Source organism: Urocitellus parryii, chromosome 7 (genome assembly GCF_045843805.1).
Source record: "Urocitellus parryii isolate mUroPar1 chromosome 7, mUroPar1.hap1, whole genome shotgun sequence".
Lineage (NCBI taxonomy): Eukaryota > Metazoa > Chordata > Mammalia > Rodentia > Sciuridae > Urocitellus > Urocitellus parryii.
Window position 1 is genome coordinate 77,024,280 of NC_135537.1, and position 25,719 is coordinate 77,049,998.

At 33.8% G+C, this 25,719-nt stretch overlaps 1 protein-coding gene across 6 annotated transcripts in view; it reads left to right on the forward strand.

Annotated features, from left to right (window-relative positions):
* Positions 1-25,203, forward strand: part of Pcmtd1 (protein-L-isoaspartate (D-aspartate) O-methyltransferase domain containing 1) — a 76,390-nt gene extending 51,187 nt beyond the window's left edge. For 2 of the 6 annotated variants that reach the window (XM_026394394.2, XM_077800493.1), the window contains exons 3-6: positions 1,329-1,431; positions 16,134-16,305; positions 18,320-18,443; positions 22,013-25,203. In XM_026394394.2, coding sequence (XP_026250179.2) covers positions 1,329-1,431; positions 16,134-16,305; positions 18,320-18,443; positions 22,013-22,380 — 767 coding nt within the window. In that variant the 3' untranslated portion in view covers positions 22,381-25,203. Of the gene's footprint in view, positions 1-1,328; positions 1,432-10,058; positions 10,251-16,133; positions 16,306-18,319; positions 18,448-22,012 lie in introns of all 6 variants that reach the window. The other 4 variants (XM_077800497.1, XM_077800496.1, XM_077800495.1 and 1 more) reach the window with 3 other exon arrangements.
* Positions 25,204-25,719: the final 516 nt, after the last annotated feature.

The window sequence follows — 25,719 nt, forward strand, 5'->3', positions numbered from 1 at the left end:
AAGGCTACTTATAGTTTATCAGTAAGGAAAGAAAAATGCAAAACATTTAAGATTGCTTCAGTCACTTTACTTCTAAAAATATGAAAAGACTGCAAAGAAGTTAATTCTCTTTGTTGAGTTCTTTTTGATTTAATCTACCTATCAATACTTTTCAAGTGAAATCAGTTGTTAAAAAAATAACACTAATAGAGTATGACAGCAACATAATAAATAGGTGAAAGCATTATCCTTATCTGATTTTGGCTGAAGATTGCAACTGAACATTTTGGTTAAATTTGTATAGTTGTGTATTTCCTAAATTACAAACCAATTTATCTTGTACCCTTTTAACAGCCAAGCATACTAATTTATGAGTTTTTCCCCCCTGTGGTCAGTATAAATTTAAATTGAATTCTTAACTATATAGTTCTATCTATAAGCACTGTTGTTTTTAGTGGCATTCAGAAGACACTTCCAGTTACATATTTCTTAAAAATACAGAAAATAAGTGAAACACACATTACTAGAAGCCCAATCTCAAAAATGTTGACTGGAAAATATGCTCGATTCAGTTGCAGAAGTTAAACTAGCATAACTAGATGTGGTCATGTGTTATTTAAATATACAATAGTCTTAGGAAACAGTCCTTATATTCTCAGTGTGCTTGTACCAGAGTGAGGAACCAACATCATCTGGAGTTGGGGACTGAGAAAGCCCTTCCTCCTTTCTCGCTCTTCTCCTGGGAAGGTATTTCATCCAGGATCATGTAAAAAGGAAATATCAAATGAGAAATGTGAAGTTTGTGGGAACACTGGGACTCACAGAGCTCTGTGGAGAGTACCTGACTGCCGCATTCTGCTAGACAGTGGGAGCTCCAAAAGGCAGAGAATGTGGTGTTGGCCCTGGAGGAATTTAGCATTTTTCTGCTGGGAGTGGGATGCTCTGAAGCACTTATATTTTATTTATGTCATCCTGTGGTTTCAAGCTGTCCTAGAATCATCAAATTTGAGCAAATGATAAGTGAAAGTACTTAAACTTCATATGAATATATCATGGTTCTTTTGACATTAGTGACCTACCGGATAAGCGACTCTCTTTGGAGACTTGTAGGTTTCAACTTTATGCACCATAGTATTTTTTTGCAGAAAACTCAGGTGAATTGTTTTTTCCTTTTTTATATTAAAGTAATAATTAGATTTCCATTCAACTTTTATATCTGTAGCTAGCAAGTGTTTGCATATTCTAGCCCTCTTTAAACGCTCCTGTGCTAAATAAATGAGCATAAATTAAAAGAGCTCTGTAAGGGCATATTATTAATATTTTTTATAAAAATGCTGCTACGATTGCAGGTCCTTTTGGAATAAATCATGGGATTGAGCTTCATTCAGATGTGGTGGAATATGCCAAGGAAAAACTGGAGAGCTTCATCAAAAATAGTGATAGCTTTGATAAGTAAGTATTCATATCTGTAGTTTTGGTTTGAAAGCACTTGAATAAATAGATATGTATAATCTGTCTAGAACACTATAGCTTACTACTGATCCTGACTTTCTCAGTTGAATGAAGCAAAATCAGTTATAAATGAGGAAAAAATTAGGAAAGTTACTTTATGCTATCATTGTTCCATGTAATTCTACAGTAAATTATATATGAATAGCATTTATTTAGTAATTTTGTGTTCCTCTCATTTTGTTAGTAATATTCCATTGATTAAACATCATACAAGTATCTTTTGGAAATTAAAAATAAAGATGCTTGTGTTTATAGTACTCTTATTGAACTGGTTTTGAAAATTTTGGTAGTAATTTAATGGTTCTATCTAATTTGATTTGTAACATAAAGTTGATATCTATCAGCATACAAAGGGACTTTGTTTTAAATATTTAGTTTTGAAAATTTTGGTAGTAATTTAATGGTTCTATCTAATTTGATTTGTAACATAAAGTTGATATCTATCAGCATACAAAGGGACTTTGTTTTAAATATTTAGTTACTTTATGATATATCCAGAAAAAATTGTCACTGAAATACATTGATAAATATCTTATGGTAGGATTGTAGGTAAGAAAAAAAATTATTTTTGTTTTTGGTACTGGAGATTGAACCCAGAGGAGCTTTACTACTGATCTACTTTCCCAATACTTTTTTAAAAAGTGTTTTTGAGACAAGGCCTTGCTGAATTGCAAAGGCTGGCCTTGAATATGTAATTCTTCAGCCTTAGCCTCCTAAATCCCTGGGATTACAGGTGTGTGCCATTGTTCCTGGCTGAAAGTTTTTTATGGAAACATTGTTTTAAAGAAATATTGCACGGAATTTGGTCCTTGAGCTGGCAGGGAAAGTTGAGCTGGTGTATAATCTTACTAGAAATCTGTCTTGACAATATTATGGACCAGGGGCTCTTAGCTGAAATCTGTGAGCTGTGAAATTATGTAAATTTGGAGGACTTTCACATCTCTCATTTTTCTTTATAACTTGTCGTATTTTCAGAAATAAAGCCTCGAAAGGATAGAAAACGTAACCTTAGAATATAGTCACTTTACGTAACAAAGTTTATGTAACATTCAGAGTTCCAGCTGTGCTTGTTGGGAGTGGACCCTCATCTTCAGTCCTTGGTGGTGACAATGTGAGAAACTTAGGGGAATCTGGATCATAACTGGGGGCTTTTCTCTAGAGAGAATTGGCTTGGAAGATAGTGCTAAGAGACCAGCCAAGAAGACCCTGTGAATATCTTCAGGGGCGTGTCTTTCCCTTTTCCTTTCTTTCTTTGCCCTTCTTCCCCTGGTGCTTTTATTCCCCCTTGCCATTGCTAGTTTGTCCTTTTCTCGAAAATGACACTTGAACTCATTGCTAAAGTCCTGCAGTGAAATCCTCAGTGCTTCGAGGGAGGGTAAGGTCTAAGGCCTACCTAGATATGATTATAACTGGGTTGGTTATTAAAGACCTCAGTTCTGAATGCTTGGAAGAGTTGGGGAGTGCTCAGGTTTTTTTTTTTTTTTTTTAATATAATTAATTCAATAGATTAAGCCACTGGAATTTTCTGTTATCAATTTGCCAAAGAAGATACCTTCTCTTATTTATAATTATTTATAAATAACATTTAATTTGCATTTTCAGTGATTTGCAATTGCTTACTGTGTTGGTTCATAGTTTATTTCCAAGAAAAACACACTTGTCAGAGATAAAAGTTTTTAACCCAAGTTATTTGATTAGAAATTAGGATTCAACTTTAGTATCTTTTGTGCTTTTATCATTTCTGTCTTATAATTTCTAGCAATGGTAAGTGCTTAAGATGTGGACACTGATTATTTTTTATATAGTTTTTAGAACTATAGAATTTTTTGAATTTATTTAATTCCTCATTTGTTTTGATGTTAATATAAATGTATGGCTTTCTGAAGACATTTGAATTTAGAATGTATAAAAGTAATGGTTGTAAAAACATTTAAGATTTCTTGTAGGGTCTGTTAGTTATTAATAAATTTCTTCTATTAATAAAGACAATTCAATTTTGGACATTAATTAGGCAGAACAGACTTAAATAAGTATCTTAAATTACTGAAGCAACTCAAGTTTATTGCTGATAAGTGGGTATTATTCTGGGAAACAGTAAAACATGATTTTAAAGTTTTTCTTTTTTTTTAATATTTTTTTAGTTGTAGATGGTCACAACACCTTTATTTATTTATTTTTTTTAAAGAGAGAGTGAGAGAGGGGAGAGAGAGAGAGAATTTTTTAATATTTATATTTTAGTTCTCGGCGGACACAACATCTTTGTTGGTATGTGGTGCTGAGGATCGAACCCGGGCCGCACGCATGCCAGGCGAGCGCGCTACCGCTTGAGCCACATCCCCAGCCCCTCTTTTTTTTAAAAAATGTATTCTTTTTAATGAGAGAGAGAGAGAGAGAGAGAGAGAGAGAGAGAGAGAGAGAGAATTTTTTTCAATATATTTTTTTTTAATTCTCGGCAGACACAATATCTTTGTTTGTATGTGGTGCTGAGGATCGAACCCAGGCCGCACGCATGCCAGAGGAGCGCGCTACTGCTTGAGCCACATCCCCAACCCTAAAGTTTTTCTATCTTGATATAATTTAAATATTAATCCGTAACACTTAAATTTGAAAACTCTGTATTTTGTCTCAATTAAAAAACTTTTAAAAAGTTGTTTTTATACAGTTGTAAAATCATCAAATTTCAGTGACTTGTCTTTCTTGAATTTCATTTTGTTGCTACTAGGTTACACAGGTCTGTTATTCATAAAATGGTAATTCATAAAATGCAGTGATAAGACTGGTCTAAATGTTTCTCTATCCTTTTATGTTACTGTTTTTAAATAACTAACCCTTATGACACACTTGTATCTGAAGTGTTACAACTTATTTTTGAAACAAATTCTTATATTAATAAGCTAGTTTGAAGAAGACAGTTCAGGAAATTTTATTATCCTGACTTTTTTTTTTTTTTTTTGGTGCTGGGGACTGAACTTGGGGCCTTGTGTTTTCTAGGCAAGCACTCTGCCACTGAGCCACATCCCTAGCAGTTATTATCCTAAGTTTCAAGCAGTGTTCTGTAATATTACTGTTACATATTTCAGATTATAAGTGTCATATGCATAAAGTGTCATACATATGAAAATGTTTCATTTTATGTAAAGTAGTGAGTAGTTGGAAGTTAATCAAAGTTCATAGGTTGTTCAGTGGGTTTGTTTTAAAGTTTCTTTTATATAATTTTGTTTTGGTAACAAATTATAAAAGTGTGTTTTTCACTTTTTTTTAGTTGGCAAAAGAGGGATATTGTTTTCTTTCTGTTTTTTTAATTAATTATTTTTTTAAATTAGGTATATATGATAGCAGAATGCATTTTGATTGATTGTACACAATTGCAGCACAATTTTATATTTCCATGGTTGTATATGATGTAGTGTCACACCATATGTGCAGTCACACATGTACCTTGGTAATGATGTCCGTCTCTCTCTTTTTTTTTTTAAGTTTTAGACATTTTATTACTCACATGCTTCTTGGCAGCAGCAGACCAGGACATAATGGAGGGCCACACCACACCTACAAGCAGGGGAATCATATAGGATAGGTTCCATGCCCACTGGGCAGGTGATTTCTTCAGGTGTTTATGAGCACATTCCTTTACTTTATAACCAAGGTCGCTCTGCTTTGATTCTCACCTACAGACTGGAGATAAGCGAAGTGGCCAGCTCTCCCTCTCCATTTCCTTTGCTATTTTTTTTTTTTTTTTAAAGAATCCTTCTTATCTCACTGAAAGCTTCCCTAGGTACTGATTAGAGTTTAACCCCAGACACAACCTAAAGCCAGGGGAAGGAGGATGCTGCACTGGTACACGCCCCATCCTGGGCCCTTCCAGCAGCCCTCACAACGTGTCTTAAACACACAATCTTTTTTTTTTTTTTTTCTTATTGGTTGTTCACAACATTACAAAGCTCTTGACATATCATATTTCATACATTAGATTCAAGTGGGTTATGAACTCCCAATTTTTACCCTAAATGCAGATTGCAGAATCACATCGGTTACACATCCACAATTTTACATAATGCCCTATTAGTAACTGTTGTATTCTGCTACCTTTCCTATCCTCCACTATCCCCCCTCCCCTTCCCTCCCCTCCCATCTTCTCTCTCTACACCATCTACTGTAATTCATTTCTCTCCTTGTTTATTTTCCCATTCCCCTCACAACCTCTTATATGTAATTTTGTATAGCAATGAGGGTCTCCCTTCATTTCCATGCAATTTCCCTTTTCTCTCCCTTTCCCTCCCATCTCATGTCTCTGTTTAATGTTAATCTTTTCTTCCTGCTCTTCCTCCCTGCTCTGTTCTTAGTTGCTCTCATTATATCAAAGAAGACATTTGGTATTTGTTTTTTAGGGATTGGCTAGCTTCACTAAGCATAATCTGCTCTAGTGCCATCCATTTCCCTGCAAATTCCATGATTTTGTCATTTTTTAGTGCTGTGTAATACTCCATGGTGTATAAATGCCACATTTTTTTTATCCATTCATCTATTGAAGGGCATCTGGGTTGGTTCCACAGTCTAGCTATTGTGAATTGTGTCTCATTCTTCCATCTTTCCTGACCCCATACCCCCCTGCCTACCCTACCTCTCCTTTGCCCAAAGTTCCTCTATTTCTACTATGCCTCCCCACTCCCTGTCATGGATCAGCTTTTTGTTTTAACGATTCCTTTAAAATTTTTTATGTTTGAGGATAGTATTTATTTTCAGTAAATTTTCTACTTATTTTCAGTTTTAAAAATATATGTAGGGCTGTGTCTGTGGCTCAGCCGTAGAGTCCTCACTTAGCATGTGCAAGGTCCAGGGTTTGATCCTAAGCAACACGTAGAAATGAATGAATGAAATAAAGGTATTTTGTCCAACTACAACTAAAAAATAAATACTATAAAAAAAAAGTTTGTGTAAAGTAGTATTAAAAATCCTCTTTCCAAGCAATGTCATTGTCTTTTAATTGTTTATGGGTCATAAGAATACACATTTTAATTAATAAAATATGAAGTGAGGAAAATTGATTACTAATTATGTATCCCTTAGTATCGGATTATCCTTGATTATGTTTCACATGGAGAAAATGAATAGCTAAAACCTAGTACTCTTCAGTATTTATCTGTTGGTTTGATTTATTTATTTTGTTGTTGTTTAAATCAGTCCCTTTTTCAAAAGTATTGTCATGTTACTTAAGATTTAAACTACACTATTAAAGGTTTCTTTTTCTTAATTTTTAATTTATTTTTTAAAAAATAAATTACAGTGGAATGCATTACAATTCTTATTACACATAGAACACAATCTTTCATATCTCCGGTTATATATAAATTGTGTTCACACCAATTCGTGTCTTCATACATGTACTATGGATAATGATATCCATCACTTAAAGATTTCTTAAACTAATTTATTGGAGTTCAGAGTGAACTCCATAATATAATGGAGGGCTGGAGGAAATCTAAATTAGCTTTAGAATATATGATGGTAGTTGACCTTGTAAGAAATATAAATATGTGGCTTTTGTTTGTTTTGATACTAGGGATTTGTCTTTTTGTTCAGTTTTTGGTACTGTGGATGGAACCCAGGGGCATGCTACCACTGAGCTACATCCCTAGCCCTTTTCTTATTTTTTACGTTGCAACAGCATCTCACTAAATTGCCCAAGCTAGTCTTGAACTTTGGATATTCCTGTCTTAGCCTTCCCAGTTGCTGAGATTTATAGACATGCATCACCATGCCTGCAAATACTTTTTTTGTGTGTAATAAAGCTTGGATCCTATGTTGTAAAAATGGTATTTCTTCTTTAGATACAAGAATATTTATTATAGTACCTGTCTTTTAAACTTCCTATGTCTTATGTCATCAGCAAATTAATGGGGTGGATACTCTGAATTTACTATACGTAAAGATGGAAGAATGGGGATCTTTTATCCTTTGATACCTATAGTATTCCCAAACTAACTGAAATTCCCTTTTAAAACTCTCTGATTTCAGGGATCTTCTAAAACATTTGCAAACTTTTTCTGCAAATGTCCAGATATTAAATCTTCTAGGCTTCCTGGGTGAAAAAGTTTTTGTTGCAACCACTGATTTTGTGGAGATTTTGTGGGGAAGAAGCAGTCATAGTCACCAAGAAAATGAGTGGAACTGGAGATGTTCTAGTAACTATAAAAACAAGCTGTAGATGGGACTTGGCCTGCTGTCCACAGTTCGCTGACCTCTGTAATGGTTTTGACATTCTTAAAAAACTCACCCTGATCTAAGCAAGTCTTTGTTTCTAACTTGCCTAGGATTTAGAAGCCTTGAAGTCTCTGGCTTTTCTGAGGAAAGGTGGCCACTGGAGAAAATAAATTTATATGACTCAGTATTTGTGCATGTGCAGTAAGCGATCTCCCCAACTATTGTTACTTAGGATAATATTTTAGTTAAAGGATCCTAAATTGTAAACATTCACTATGCAAATATTTTATAAATAGTTTGGTGATTAGTAAAACTTTTATTTATAGCTGCACATGTGTATTTAATATGTATGCATCTATGTAGTTGATTGGGTTCCCTAGAACTCATAGTTCAGAGAGTGCCATGTCCTTAAAAGGCAGTTGGTCAGTAGATCTTGTTATCCCCTTCTCTCCAAGGTGTTTGTAATTATGATTTTTGAAACACTGTAGTAACAGTAGCCAAATGAATGCAATATGATTTGAATTATTGAGATTTTTTCATTCCACATGAATCGAGGACCATTGTTTCTATATTGTCCAGAAAAATGAGTCATGAGTAATAGAAATAGTAATGAGGTGATAAAGAAATGGTACCTAATATTCATTGTCTACTCACTAAAATGCCATTAACCATTCTACATGCTTTCCCTACAATCTTGGAGACAGTGTGAGTATCCACATTTCTCAGATGAAAAAACTGAGGATTAGCTAGAGAGCCTGTAACCTGAGTCAGCAAGTCTTTAAACTTAGTTCTGGTTTGGCTCTGATCATGTAAACATCTGTTTATTCTAATCTTTCTTCCTAGAAGTTAGTTGCTATCAATGAATTACAGTCTAACAACTTAGCCCATTATGGCATTTGAAGGAGAATTTTTACTTTTTATATTATTATTTCCTTCAGATTAGAGTTAAGGAATGTTCTTGAAGTGGTTAAATGCACACCTTGCTCATTAATTATATTTTGGCATAATTTTATTGGTGAGCAGAAGTGGAAAAGGCAATGCACTCCTCATCTTTTATGCTTTTTGAAAGATTTAATTGAAGTGTAGTAATATCTTATATCCTAATTACAAGTTATAGGTTCATTTTCCATGTGATTTGCATTTGAAAATTAAATATTTTTATATTGTGAACTTCTATCACTAGAGTGGTCCACTACTATATCTTTAAGAAAATTATGGCAAACCTTTTTGCTAGATACGATTCATTATACATTCAGTTTTATTTCACAACATTACTGAGATGTTTGTCCATTTTGATATTATGATATTCAGAATTAGTCTAATGAAAATAGTTATAAATTTTAACACATTTTAAAAATCATGACAAACATTCAGATGTTGGATAGAATCCTTGAAAATAATTGTCAGGGCTATCAGTTACATATATTAACCTCCACTAGAAATGGCTTGGGAAAAGTTTTATGACTTAAAATAAGTCGTATCTCCCCACCCCCTCCTGCCCCGCCATACCGGGAATTGAACCCAGAGGTACTTCACCACTGAGCCACATCCCCAGCTGCTTTTTTAAAAAATTTTTTAAAAATTAGAGACAGGGTCTAACTGAATTGCTTAGGGCTTCAATAAATTATTGAGGCTGTCTTCAAACTCGTGATCCTCCTGCCTCAGTTTCTCAAGCTGCTGGGATTACAGGCGTGTACCACTATACTGGCTAAACATTTTTAAGGAGAGGAATTATTAAAATATGTGAAGTCTCACCTGTTTATTACTCTTACCTGTTGCATTTCCTAGAAAATACTTAGAGATTGGCTTTGATCCTACAGATTTCTCTAGTGCTTTATTCAATGAAAAATCACTGTGTTCACTGTCAACACTTTGCTTTGTTAAATGTTTGAGTTATTCTGAAATGAGTTTGATGAAGGTGGAAGGGAAAACACTTGAAAAGGTAAAGTCTTTATTTTGCTTTATTTTAATAGCTTAAGTATTGATTTTAAGAGTATTTAAATGGTATTAGTATTTGGAGATCCAGACTTTTGACAGTTCCCCTTGTTGTTTTTGCCCCCGATAGAAAGGTCTGAAGTTTTGTATTGTTTTAACAAAGTAGGCATAGATCTGAAAACTCAAAATGTGTATTTTAACAAATGTTTTAAGAAAAAGATTTTGTAATTCATTTAGCAAGTTGTTTTGGATGAGGTATGAGAACAAGGTAGGATTCTTTTCCCGTGTCCTTGAAATTTCTTTATTCCATTGGAATAATTGTCTAAAATTTCAATGACAGTATCCTGTGGCACCTGATAAATCAGGTGTGCAAATTGTCAGCCCCCACTTCACAGTGTATTGAAGGGGAATGTTGTTTTTTCTACTCTCAGTCAGCTCCTAGACCTAGACTATCCGTCTAAGAGGGAAGCTACAGGGCAAGGCTAGGTCACCCTGATCTCCTAGCAGCTTATCAAAAGAATTATATGGGCAAGTTGGCAAGGTCCCTGCTGTGAACGAAATCATCTGTTCATCTCAAGATGAAGATATTTCAACATGCACCTGTAAAGAAAACCACTGCTAAGGTAAGTGTTTAGAATCCTGGTCTTATTTTGGGCAACTGTTCATGTTCTAAACCAAGATATTGTGTGTGTTCTATATTTTCCCATAAATGGTTTTTAGTGTACATCTTAATAAGAGTATAGCAAATATATTTCCTTCTGCATAAGAGAGTCTAAAAAATCAGGCGCCTTGGCGCACACCTACAATCCCAGTGACTCCTGTGATCCCTGCGGCTTGGGAGGCGAAGGCAAGGAGGATTGCAAGTTCAAAGCCAGCCTTAGCAATGGTGAGGTGCCAACAACTCAGTGATACCCTGTTTTTAAATAAAAATACAAAAATAGGGCTGGGGATGTGCCTCAGTGGTCCAAATTCCCAGTACCAAAAATGAGTCTGAAAAACAATCTATTGATTTTTCAGGTTTAAATCAATAGATGATTATAAAGCCTAGAGCAAATGAACTTGTGGCTATTACACACATTTCAGGACAGTTGAATTCTTTTTTCCTTTTTTTTCTGTATACAGATACATTTTTGGTAGTGTAATTTAGGAGTGTGAAGTTTTGCTTTGAAAATTTTCTAAAAATAATAAAATGATTGCCAGTTTTCATTTTACTTATTAACATAAAATTACAATGTACTTTTTTTTGTGTGTGTGATAGTAGGGATCAAACCCAGGGCCTTGTGCAAGTGCTCTACTGCTGAGCTACATCCCTAGCCCCTTATTATATACTTTTAATTCAGGTAAAAATTAGAAAAAGAATTCATGAATCATTCTTTGATTACAAAGTAATTATAACCACATATGAGTTAACATTTTCGTAGACTCCTTTTTTATTTCCTTCTCAGATTTCATTTTAGATGTGATTGATGTAAACAGGTGGAATTTGGATTTTATATTTTATTATTTTAAAATTTGATTTACATATGTAAATTTACAAATGCAATAGTACCATTTGGTAATAAACTGAGAACTTCTGAGAACTTTTTGCTATAATCTTCTAGAGTTTATAGAAATTGTATTTTTTGTTTAAAATATGTCCTTTGCCTTTATAAGTTTGTAGAAATTTAGGTAAGATGTAGCTTTTGGAAGATAGTCAAAACCTAAGGAAGACAAATGTTCTTGTTTTCCTTCTCTCCTTGGAAGACTCTCTAGGAGTTATAATTTACTCTGTTAGAGATAACATCTATGTCTTGAGTCAAGTAGTTGTTCATCATAAATATAAATGATCTATAAAGGCTTATCTGAACTATTTTAATTATAGACTTGAAAAAAATCAGCAATATAATTTTGTTCATTCTATAATCAGATTGGTATGAGTCTATTTAATGAAATGCTGTTTATAATAATAACCCATAATATTAGTATCAGAATTTAAGATTTTCAACATTTAAGTTTTTCAACTATTTAAGATTCTTTACCTAGTCAGAAATACTAAAGCATCTCTATAAATGATTAGAAAAGTTAATCCATAAACCATGGGCAGGTTTTCAGAAAAACATAACAATGCAATTTGAAAACTTTTGTTCTTATAATTGTGAAACAGTCATATATGATGGGTAAAAAGCCATAGTTAGAAGTCTAATAGATAATCCCTGATAAAACACTTTCTCTCGTAGACATTTTTCTTATAGTACTAAGTTGATAGTGGTACAGTTTTTTAGTGGGTTTGGCATATGGGTTCTCTTATGTTCTATATGTTTTTGGTGCCAACATTTTCTTCCAGTTTTATATGTGTTTTTCATTTTTTATGATTTTTGCATCTAGAAATAGTCAGTTTTGGGGGGAATACTGTCTCAAGTTCAAGTTTTCAAGATTGAGTGTTCTGGTAAAGAAAATATGCTAAGTAGAAGTGTAAAGACTGCATGCAATTGTTAGTATACAAGTATATCATTAGTATTAGTAGAAATTTACTAGAGATTTGTTTGTTCTCTGCAGTGACCCTTTGATTGAAGTAGATATACTTTTTCTGATCTCCATCAGAAGGGAAAACATTTGTTTATAAGAATAGTAAGGGTGGCTTATTCAAGATCTTTAGAAAGCTCCCCTGCCCCATGCCTTTCAGTTATATGATATTTATTTATTAAAGGCAAAGGTTTATATTGTTCTTTACTATTTACATTTTGTGTTTTTGGCATGTTAGGAAAAAAATCATGTATTTTATAACATGAAATTACAGTTATTATAGTAAGAAATTTAGTAAAACATGAGCCATTCTATGACTGTAGAGTGTGATGGGCCTATACTTTTCCTGTAACTTTATTTTCTAAGCAAATTCCCCTTCTAGCCTTGAGATTCTCGTGATTGTCATATTTAACTTAACAAATTGGGTTCATATTCAAAGTTGGTAAGTTAACAAGTTAAAGAGCATTCATGTTTATTCTATGGTTTACTTATTTAGTAATTGTGTTTTGAGAACCTTCTTAATAGGAGATAGAGATAAAAGCACATTCAGAAGAAATATCCAAAGAAGTAGCAGGAAAATACGGAAAATGTTTCAAAGGGAAGAGTGCATTAATTGGATAAAGTATTTGAGGCACTTGTTTACCTGTAATAAGTAGAAGGGTAGTTTTTTAGTGTTTTTTTTTTTTTAAATTTGACTAACAAAACAAATGCACACTAAATATAAAACATAAAAATACAAAGTAACTATTGAGATGAGTTTTTTTTTTTAAACTCATCTGAATTTTATACTTAACTTTGGACTAGCCCTATTTTAAGAGCTTCTGTATTTTCATGTGGGTAGTAACTACCCTCTTGGATAATGTGGCTCTAGATCATTCTTTTTGAACATCTTTCGTGGCTTATAATAATTTCTCAGGGAACCATTATTACATCCCAGATCTGTCAGTTTCCTTTCATCTTCAGTTTTAAGGAATCTTTTTCCTTTCCTTTAATGCATTTATCACAGTTGTAATTTATACTTTTATGAATTTGGATTGTTTGATACTTGTTTTTCCCATTGGATGTGGGCTTGAGTATATTTCCCATTGTATTCCCAATCACCACCCACAACTGATTCTCAGTAAACAGTATTTGGCTGAAGGAACTATGTAATTACTACTGTTAGGTAACTTGACCAGTCACGTTTGATTTTAAAATCAGGCACTAAATTCTTTTTAAAACGTTTTTCTGTGATGAGACTATGTAAGATATCACTAAGGGAGAAATGATTTTACTTGTAATTTGTTTACCTGTAATGGTGTTTTCCTTGGTAATAACAGTTCTGTAACTACCTTGTATTTTAACTAGAAGGGACTTTTTAAAACTATAAATATTATTTTAATATTTTTAGTTATAGATGGACAGAATACCTTTATCTTGTTTATTTAGTTTTATGTAGTGCTGGGGATTGAACTCAGGGTCTCACACATGCTAGGCAAGTGCTCTTCCACTGAGCTACCTCCCCAGCTCTTATAATTATATTTTTGACTTGATTTAACAAATATGATGAGTTTAATAATTTAAAACTTTTTGATTGTTTAATTCCCTGCTCACCTTTATCCTGAAAATTATTTGATGTAAAATATTAAAAATTTAAAGCATTTAAAATGAATTTTATGAGTATGAAAATTTTTAGATAGAACTTATTAAATAACTTTTTAAAGAAAAGAATGCTTGCTACACATTTGATTAAAAAAACACTCTGGTTCATAGCGTCTAATTACTTAAAAGCAAAAAATTATATTTTGGCCATATTTTAAAAAACAGTTAAGAGATTGCTATATATAGTCTCATATAAGAGAGAAATTAAATGTGATCCCCAATCTAGATAAGTTTATATTTTTAAAGAATTAAATAAAATTTCATTGTGAAACTGATATTTGGCCTGTATCTTCAAAGAATAGTAAGCATTTATTAAAGAAAGAAGGACAGGGATGGGCTTTTAAGTTAAAGGAACAATACATGTACAGATACACGGTTTCAAAACACTTCATGTAATGTTTCTCATAAAAAATTAAAAGCAAATAATTCAATCTGGCTGCAGAATATTATGTACAGGTTGGAGAGAGCTAGGGAATGAGTCCAAAGGGGCAGTTTGTTGTAGAATCATGGTATTAATCTCTTTTTTGTTGCTGTATCAGAATACCTGAGTCTGATTACTTAATAAAGAAAGAGGGTTATTTTGGATCATGGTTTTGGAGGCTGAAAGTCTAAGCGCGTGCAGCAACATTTGGTGGGGGCCTCGTGATGCAGTATAACATGGCAGCTGGTGCCATTTGAGAGAGGTGAGCAGTGTATCTGGAAGAGGCCAAACAGTGAGGTGACTCCACTTTCTAACAACTTATTTAGTACTTTGACAGCTAACTTACCCCAATGAGATGGGCAATTTTCCTTTCTAAGGGTGTTTTCTGATTATCTCCTCTTAGATCCTACCTCTTAAAGAGTTCACTACCTCCCAGCATTGTCAAACTGATGACCAAGTTTCTAGCTCATGTACTTTTGGGGGACACATTCTCACCATATCCAAACCATAGCAATCATCAAGATGTCACATGCTATGCCTGGAGGGTTGAACTTATTCTGTGTAGGAAGAAGCAAAATGATAGAAAACAGACCTGCAAAATTGAGCAGTGAGGTGGTTGTTACAGTAAAAGAAATAATGGAACATGGACTAGCTTAGTGTGAGGATGTAGAGATGAGAGAGTAGATATACACTGATTACCCCAACCTTCCAATTTAAACTCTTCCTACTTCCCCTTACCCTGTCTACCAGGTATAAAGGGTATTAAGGACAGCACATAATTCTGGTAAACTTTTCTTTAAATATGTGTTTATAATGTGTATTTTAGTGAATTTTTAAGGAAACTTATTGTAATTATCAACAGACGATACATATTACAAAGTAAAAGTCACTGTGATTTAAGCTAGTGTCATTTTTTACTGCATGCCAAAGATTTTAATGTAAATTATTTCATTTTCAAATAATAGGTTGATTTTGCTGTATGGTCATATTGACTATAATCAACTAAGAAGAATAAGAATTAGTTTAAAAAGATTACATACCTTATTGGCTTATTGGGGTTTTAATTTATGTCGTATGTTAGTCTTTTCAGTTTTTATCAGAATTTAAGAGATAAAGTAGAAGTCTAGTTAGAATAGTTTGTAAAAGCCTAAGTCTGTGTACCATGAACCAGCACTGTAACCAGGAACAAGTGGCCTGTAGGAACTTCTTTGTTGCTTAGGGAGATTCTAGGGGCCAAAGCAGCAGAAGGAAAACAGTGTTCATTTCACTCTCAATCCAGTTTTGTAATGTTGCTCAGCCAATTTTTATTAGAAAACCTCCTTAATCCTAGTGGTTCCAAGGGATTATGATCAGGACATTGGTCTGTCTGTGTCTGTCTGTCTCCAGATCTCTCTCGCTCTCTTTTTTGTGGTTCTGGTGATCAAACCCAGGCTACATCCCCAGCCCTTGATATCTTTTCTTGACAAAGTTCTGTCACTGTCACCTCCAGCAAAAATGTCAAAGAAAGATGAATACTTATATAAGCCCTTTTCATTTCCATTGGCCCCGGAAGATTTTTGGAAAACATGGTCTAAAGTTGAGAGCCTTTTCTCATCTGTTGACTCTTATGATTCTTATGATCCATCATTTTGGGGGTATCACAAAATTGGTGTTGTGATGGGCTTTGCATTATATTCATTGTTTAAGCTTTAACCGGGGTTTCAGTATGGCTAAAAATAGGCTAATGTTTTGAAAACCTGTACCATGAATAACTGATGAGAAAACAACATACTTAACCAATGCTAGCTTCATAAATCTACTTAAATCAAATTTTATAATCAACCATTTATATAAATACATAGTTAATTTTGATAACTTCACTACTTCAAAGGACTAAATTATGGTAATTTTTAAATTAATGTTTTGTTTAAATGAATTAAAATATATTTGTTTTCCCATGCAGATTTGAGTTCTGTGAACCTGCATTTGTGGTTGGTAATTGCCTCCAGATAGCATCTGACAGTCATCAGTATGATCGAATTTATTGTGGAGCTGGAGTTCAGAAAGACCATGAAAATTACATGAAAATATTATTAAAAGTTGGAGGCATACTAGTTATGCCTATAGAGGATCAGGTAACTTCTACTGTCCTTTTGCTTAGTGTCACAGCAAACAAGTTAGTTGAAGATGAGGAGGTGTTCCTTGGTGAAAGTGAAAAATACATTTTACTTTTTAAAAATGTACTCTTCACAGGTCTATGTGTATAGAAAAAACTTGAAACAGACTCTGAATTATTTAGGCAGAGCAGATGTAGAAAAAAATCCTGATTGTTGTTAGAGGAGACAGTGGTGCTTGTGCTCCTTCACTCTTGTGTGGCATTCAGCAAGCTGCTCCCTTCTTTGGTTCCCCACCTGGAAAGTGTTGAGTTGAGTGTAACGACCTGGACAAGCTGTCCAGCATCCATCCTTCATAAGTTCTTTGAACATATTGAAAAGAAGTCCTGTTTATGCTTGTTTTGAGCTATTTAACATCTTTAATAGTGAGTTTTAAAATCTTCATTTAGTACTATCTAGACTCATTTGAAAATATTCTTTAGCTATTTATGAACATTATTAAATTTATCTTTTCTTGTCTTGGTTTGGAATTATGAAGTACAATAAATATATGAAGTACAAATTTATTCAGAAAGAAGGACCTTTTTTTTTTTTTTTTTTTTTTTTTAACTTTTGTACTGGGTTGAACCCAGGGATACATAACCACTGAGTCACATCCCCAGTCTTTTTTTTTTTTTTAGACAGTGTTGCTGAGGCTAGGCTTGAAATTCATGATCCTCCTTGCCTCAGCCTCCTGAGTCTGGGATTACAAACGTGTGTTACCATGCCTGACAAAGAGGACCCTTGAAAATCACATTACCTTTAATGTTTTATAAAAATTCATTTCAAAGAAATATGATCTTTTATATTCATAGTAACCTAAATCTGAGCTGCTTAAAACACTTTGCTGTTTCTATAGTAGAGGTAAATTATCTAAGATAACGGAGACCTAGCATGACAGAGTTTATATATCATAGGAATCCCTTGACATCACAATATGTCATTTACTCCATTACCATGCACTGTGCTCTGGAGCATATTGTTAGTGATTGTAAAGGCAGAGTATTAAAAATATTAGTAAAAACATTCCTGGAAAAATACTACTTGAATACTTACAAGGTTTAGACTTTCAGTTAAATAATCTTTTCCCCCCATTTTTCTTTAATGTCTTCCAACATTTAAAATATTTCCTGCTTGGTGTGGTGGCCCATGCATACCTGTAATTCCAGCGGCTTGCGGGACTGAGGTAGGAGGATCACGAATTCAAAGCCAGCCTCAGCAAAAGTGAGGCACTAGGCAACTCAGTGAGATCCTATCTTAACTAAAATACAAAATGAGTTTGGAGATTTGACTCAGTGGCCAAGTGCCCCTGAGTTCAATCCCTGGTACCCTGCCCCCCCCCATTTTCTTATCAATATTTTATTAAACATTAGTGCTATAAAATTTTACAAATACCAAATACAGTAATGGGCTCTTTTTTATAATGAATTGAAGATACTAGTTTAACTTGAACAAATTACATACTGAACTATTTTTTTTCTCCTAGGACTGTTGATGGTTATTTGCTGAGTTGGTAAAACTCCTAGTCATTTTGTGATTGTGTTTACTTGTGAAATATCAAGCCAGTGTTAGAATTAGATTCTAATTCAATAGCATCATGGAAGAGCCTGAAGTCAACTTGTTGGTACAGTTACAAAATATAGTTTTATTAAAATGCTTTAGCCAAATGACTGAATCTATGAGACATATATTTTGGGAGGTAATAGCATGTATAGATTATGGTACCACTAGAAGATATCAGACCTTAAATATAACATGCAGACTCACCTGGCCATGTTTGGATGTTTCATTTGGATTGAACTATTCATCTCAAACAGCAAATGTTTTTAATTCCTCTTATATTAATTTATGATTCCTAAATGGAAGTAATGTAGTTGCATTTAACTATAAGTATAGTTCTCACTGGCAATTATTCCTTTGAAACAAAAATTTGACTATAAAGTGATCACATTATCAGAATTAAGCAATTATCTTTTTTTATTATTCCTTTAAATAGTTAACACAGATTATGCGAACTGGACAAAATACTTGGGAAAGTAAAAATATTCTTGCTGTTTCATTTGCTCCACTTGTACAACCGAGTAAGAATGATAATGGCAAACCAGACTCTGTGGGACTCCGTAAGTAGGTCTTTGAACTTTCTCACTGAATTGTCACTTAATAGTGTTAACTCATGTACTTGGGATTTAATAGACTATATAATTATAAAAAATGAGTTAAATGTGCTATAGTGTGTTCAGTGGACTTACTTACATTTAAAAAAAAAAATAAAGCCCCTACCTTGTGCAGGACATTGTGAATTGCCTTCACAGGAACATGGAAAGGGGGCAGGTCAAACCAAAAGTGAACTTATTAATTATAGCTTGTGCTAGAAAGCAACTGGTTGTGAGGAAGAGTATCCACTTTAGATATGGTGGTAAGGAAAGCCTTTCTTCTGAGGCAACATCTGATTGTTACTGGAAAAGAGATTGCCATGTCAAGACTTAGTGGCAGCATTTTCTATACAGAAAGACAAAAGACTTTAGGAAAAAAAAAAGCTTGAAGATTCCCATTCTAGGAATAAGTTCCAGGGTAATGGAAATTCATTGGTTGGGCTGTGGAGGATGGATTATCATTGGGAAATAGGGGAAACAGGCCAGTTTTGAGTCTTTCCTCATATCTAAGGAGAAAGCTGGATATGGTATGGCTATTCTTTGAAGGCAGAAAAGTAGTAGACTGTGTGGGAAGTATGGGTGGGGGGAAAAAGGAATCAGTTTTCCCTTGCCGTTAGCTGAGTAATTCCATTACTGTTTGGAAGACTGGAGTGGCATAATTAAAAGTAGATGTAGAAGGAAAAGACATTTTCTTTTGGCCACCTATTAGGTTGGGGTGCCTGTTAGCATAAAAATGGGTTGTCAGATAGTCACATGGGTGCAAACCTGCTGTACAACAGAAGTACGAATTGAAAATCTTCAACAAAAACATGGCATTTTAAGCTATAGTTCAATGAAAATGGTTGAGAATGGTTGACTTCATAAGGGGAGAAAAGAGTTACAGAAGAGCTGTTAGAATTGGATCTATGATTCAACAAATTTAGAGATAAAACAGGAAGACAAATTAGTGAAGGGGAGAGACCAGAGAGGTAGAGGGACTAGGTTATACAGGATGTCAAAGATTAAGAAAGAAAAATTTAAAAAATGGAGGGAATGCTCACCTTTCTGTAGCTAATACCATCTTGAAAAAGGAGAGTAGCATTAGTTTGACATATATCATGGTTTTGTTAACAGCTAAGTAAAATCCTTTACCAAAAAATGAACTTATTGATTTAGTTTGCTTTTATTTCATAGGAATCTGGCTTTATATTTTGTTTTCAATATATTTGTTTTTACTTTCTTTTGAGCTGTATGACTTAGGGACCTTTTAAGATGGTCTCTTAAAAAATTATATGGGGTAATACTAGTAAAATGCTTGTCTCAGAGCCTGGTATGTAAAAATTGCTTAATAAAAAGTGATGTGGGATTTTGAGATCAGTAAATTATACCTGTTTTTCCCTGTCCCAAGTTTTTACCAATAGAGAAATGATAGGGATTGAGATGTCAGCTTTGTTAGCAAGAAAACTTACTGGAAGGAAAAAGCTAGGTCTGTACCTTTAAGGCTCACCCACCCAGTTAAGAGTTGGCACTGGTCATACTCCTACCATTGGAGTCTACACTTTAAATACATACATGAGCAGAAACCAATTAGTGTGTGAAGCCTGGGGGAGCACCAGAGTCTCATGTGGTCAGCTGCTGCTTACTGTAACTGTACAAGCCATCCCTATTGCCCTGGAAAGAAGTGAGTGGGGTGAGATACAGAGAAACCCATGGGGCCATGTGGTGTCTCAGGAAGTGTCAATTGCTTGGAAGAGGTATGTTCACCTGACTCTGGATAGTGCTTCATGAGCTATCTTATCTAATGGGAGCCATTACACTTAAGGATTCGTTAAGATTCCTAAATTCTGACTCTGTGCTGTTACTTTGATTTCATCTAGAATGAGATAAGCACTCAGTTCTAAAAAAATTTTTGAAATCGTCATGATTTAGAAAATGTTCTCAACCATTTTTTTTTAGATGCTTATTGGTTGAAGTCAGCCAAACTCTGAAAGTCAGGAGTTGTATGTTTTCTCTCCTAAGTGGAAGCTAGAAAGGATAAAGAAAAGTTGGTGGAGGGATCTCCTAAAAATCCAAGGGATATCAGTGGAGCAGAGGAAAGGGATCAGGGGGAGGGAAGAAGGATGGGAAAGGGAAATACTGGGAAATAATATTGACCACAGTATATTGTTATAATATCATGTGCATATATAAATATGTAGTAATCCTATTATGTATAATTATAATGCAAAGTTATAATTATAATGGAATTATATGCTTATTGGTATTATATATTTTGGCTACTTATAGAAAATCCTTGAATTAAAGTCTACAAAAAATTCACATAAAATAGGAAGATTAAAAGTAAGAATAATTTTTAAAAAAGCTTATTAAAAGGGAGACTTATTCTGTTAGAAGAATAAAGCTACTTTGTGGTAAGAGACTTTAAAGGGTAATTCAAAGATCTTGTAACACTTACCTACTGCCCATTATAAACTTCTCTTTAGCTCTTTTTCCAACTCTCTATGAAACCTGAAATGCAAATAATTCCAAAGCATCACATTGAGCATGTTCAGCTAGAAACTGTTTTACACTACTGGTCTGGACCTGCCCACTACTATATGGAATGGAGGTTGAAACAACATAAACAAATCCGAGTTCAAATCCTGCTTCTGCCACCGTCTAGTTTTGGTAGATGGACCCATTTTCTTTATTTATTTATTCTTATGTGGTGTTGAGGATTGAATCCAGTGCCTCACACATGTGAGGCAAGTGCTCTAGAGCTACAACCCCATCCCCGGGATTATGTTTTAATTATTTTTAGACTTTGGAGAAGGATCCTTGGTAATAGTTTTATTTCCATAAAGTTGGAAAGTAGGAGACACCAGTTTCAAGTGGGGCATGGAAAATTTATTTCTCTAAAGTACTGGGAACAGGCTAAAATATTCATTCTCTAGAAGAGTATGTGTACTAAGGGAGATAGGAGTGAAGCATACATGAGATTGTACCAACTGTATGACGTATTGGATACATGTAAAAATCAGTAACTTAAAAAACTGTCTGTGGTGTTTGAGCTGCTAATTTTATTCACAGCAAAACGTCTCCTTGCCATGGAGTAGGTCTACTTGGTGATTCACAGAAAGAAAGGTAGAAGCTTATGTGAGTGTGATAGCTTTACAGTACAGACAGAGGCCAACTATTCAAATGCTGCTTTTGAGTTTTGTGACCAGTTGGTCCTTTTCATGTGATACAAATGTCAAATAATATGAAAGAATATGCAGGGTAAAGTCTCTTTCCTGTTCTTGTCACTTTATCACTTTGATCTCACTTACCCTGTTTCTAACCTTTTGTTTATCCTTCCAGAGGACCTTTATGTATACACATGGCAACACCACACACCCTCATGCTTTTGACCTCTCTCCATTGCCACTTTCCTTGTACCTAGAATGTAATAAGTACCCCAAAACCCAGTTTTAATCGTTTTGCTTTTTCTAAAATTTGCTAGAAAAATGTGTTCTGTTCTATGTAGAAATTAACAAATGTATAATGTTTTCTTTTTTGTGCTTTTTGTTTGTTTTTAGCTCCCTGTGCTGTCAGGAATCTACAGGACTTGGCTCGTATTTACATTCGGCGCACACTTAGAAATTTCATAAATGATGAGATGCAGGCCAAGGGGATTCCTCAAAGGGTTCCACCTAAGAGGAAAAGAAAGCGAGTTAAACAGAGAATCAACACTTATGTGTTTGTGGGTAATCAGCTCATTCCTCAGCCTTTAGACAGTGAGGAGGATGAAAAAATGGAAGAAGATAACAAAGAAGAGGATGAGAAAGATCATAATGAAGCCATGAAGCCAGAGGAGCCACCACAGAATTTACTGAGGGAAAAAATCATGAAGCTGCCCCTCCCTGAGTCTTTGAAAGCTTACTTGACATATTTTAGAGACAAATAACTTATATCTAAAAGAATGCCTACTGATGATTCCTTTAGTCTTGAAAATGTAGTGTTTATTAGGAGTTAAAAGAAAGAGAATTATTTGTTTCATCAGAGTGAATCATAGTGGGAAAAAATATAACTTGTTTCTCTTAGTAACAAAGATGATGTATTCAGTGATGAAAAAGAAACTTTTATAAAATCTATTTTTCTTTAAATCTTGGGAAAATGCTGTTTTAACTCAGTGATTTCAAAGAGGAATGCAGCAATAGTCAAGACTTTGTGTAATATAAGTCCTTTTCTGATTCCCTACAGATTTGTAGAGGTGAGGGTTAGATTTAATTTTATATAAGTAATTGTTAAGCATATATAATCTGATTTGAATTGCAGTTGTTTGCATTTCCTCTATGAAAACTTTCTTATCTAATAAGGAAATCAAATGCTTTGTAGACCTATTTACCTTACTTTTGTTGCAATCACTGTTGCTGAGTTGCTGTAGATATGTTCCGGGCAATATATGAGTGCAATAATAATACAAGATATTGAGCAATTTAGCTTTAAAAAAACCACACATTTCATGAAATTTTACAGCCCTGCAGCTTTTACTTTTGAATTTATTGCCAAAAGACATGGGGAAAATACCTGCTTCTCTTATAGAGATTTTAAGAGCACAGCAAGTGAATATTAAAGTAGAAAGTATATACTTAATACAACTCAATTTGTATGGACCCTTTACATCTTCAGTATTTAAAAATAATGAGGTTATCTTAACTCAGAATTTTCAAAGGTAGTATATTTAGGATTGTTTTTCTCTAGTTCACTGTACAAAGTATTTGGTTTTTTAAAAAAAATCTATCATCCTCTCTGACTATAATAGCATAGAGAAAAGAGTGAATAAATAAGCACGAGTGATCACCACTTTCTCAGCTCCAAATAGCAGGGCCAGAGCAGATATGGTCAGCTGATGCACTTTAGCAAATGGGACTTCTAGCCTATCTGTATATTTAACTTTACAAGATAGGGATAAACTTGCCTACATTTGCTTTGGATCTTTCTAGTGTAAGAAATATTCACAGAACTTGTATGTAGACACATTTGTATTAAAAATCTGGTTCAGAATCGTAGTGTAATCTTTGGGACCTACACCATGTGCATTCAACTTCTTCCCATATTTTTCTGTTTCTTTGGTAAAATTATATATTCATTTTTGCTTAATGTTGCATACTTAAGCTACATAGTGTATTAGTGACAAAACAGGTAATGCCGTTATTAGGATTTTTTTCCTCTTAAGGCTAGGAAACACTCATTCCTTGTTAAAATGTACAATGTAATATATTTACTACGTAGTGTTAACATGGATCATGTATTTTTTAAAGGGAAAAATTTGAAATTACCATTTATTACCACCAGCATCATATTAAAACAGTTGCTCAGATTTTCTTATGGAAACTCAAATCATTGTATAGTGAAAGACTGTTATCTCTCTACTAAGATTCAAATATTGTTTCAAAAATCTCAGCTCTAGTAATTCCACATATCTAAAACACTTGTTTGGGGTGGGTACCTAACTCAGTGGTGGACCCCTTGACTAGCATGTGTGAAGCCCTGGGTTCTGTGCTCAGAACCACAAAGACAGTAACAAGCAATTGTTTGAAATGATCTAGACACGAAATTGCCCCCAATCATTTTAGTAATGTGAAAGAAAATTTATTGGAAGGTATTTGTTTTATACTCATGGCTGGGAAATGGAATGGGGGACTCTAAATTTTTTCTTAGATAATTATTAAACTTTTATTAAGAAATTCCCCATCTCATTTCTAAGAAAAAAATCAGTTTTATGCTTTTGTTATCTGTTACAAATATTCATTTAATTCTTGAGTTGTTTCAGAAGTTTAATCATGAATTCCTGGTACCCACATATTTTTATCTAGAAAACCTAGGAAGAGTTTTCATCTTGTCTGATTCCCCACTCCCATTTTTTTTTTTAAATTGTTGTTATTTGAGCTGGTGCCAGATACACATTTTTTTTTATTGTTGATGCTCTTACCCTTTTAGTAAAATTTTTGTTAAGGATATATTTGAAGATGGACATTTTCATATTGTCTTTCATTCTGTTGACCTTAGCAAAATATATAGTAGATTTTCATGATCACTGCTTATTTTTTTTGTCATTGAACTGTATCTTTTGTGTTCTTAAATGCATTTATTTTACAGGTATGACTTTTATCGTTGACTTTAAATAAAGAGGTAGAAATAAAATATGAAAATTCAAGTGAGAGCCTTCTTATCTATTATGCAAATATATTGGAATAAGAATATTTTGGGTTTGTGTTTTTAATGAATTCATATTTACTTGATTATAGAAAATTATGCTTTTATCAGTAGAGAAGTAGCAAATGAAGATGAAATAGAAGTAAATGAATGTAATGGGGAATATCATGGAATTTTATAGATAGATAAAACATTAGATATCATCTAATTGAGGCATTTGATTTTGCAAATAAGAAAGTAGGCCTAGAGTGGTGGCATGTTTTGCTAGTTATATAGCTAGTTGGAGAAAGGGCTTGAAATAGTATTCAGCATTAGCGAAATCCCAAGAATCTGGCAATGATACCATAACTACTGAGAAGCTAATTTAAATCTGTACTGCTTACTGGTTGATACATGTGGTTCTGATATTAATAAAAAAAATTAAAATAGCATACATAGTGATTACAATAAAATACAAAAAGCGTATTGATTTCTAGCTGTTTGAGATAATAAAATTGAAACAAAGCCTGTTGAATCATTGGAAGACTTGGAAAGTCATTTTAAATAAAAAATCACATATAATTAAGCATCATTTTCTAGTGGCCTGGCATTTATTTCTTTCTTTTTAAAAAACTTATGAATTTAGATGTGGATGTAGGTGAATTATGGTTTATGGTGGTCCGTGTTTGAACATCTTTGTTCAAACTTCTTTGTGCCTATTGCCAGCTCTGAAGGATGTAGTTTTTTTTTTTTTTTGGTAGTGGGTTGGGGGGTAACAGGGATTAAACTCAAGGGCGCTCAACCCACTGAGCCATATACCCAGCCCTATTTTGTATTGTATTTACAGACAGGGTTTCACTGAGTTTCTTAGCACCTCGCTTTTGCTGTTGCTGGCTTTGAACTCTATCCTCCTGCCTTTGCCTCTCAAGCTGCTGGGTTTACAGGCGTGAGCCACCATGGCCAGCCAAGGATGTCGTTTTTTAAAAATTATTTTAATAAAATACTCATGTATATAAAGTCTTTTTATAAAATACATATAAAGTACCAGGAATAAGTTCAGTGTAGGTGCATGTGTACATACTGTAAGGTTGGACTACTAGCATAACCA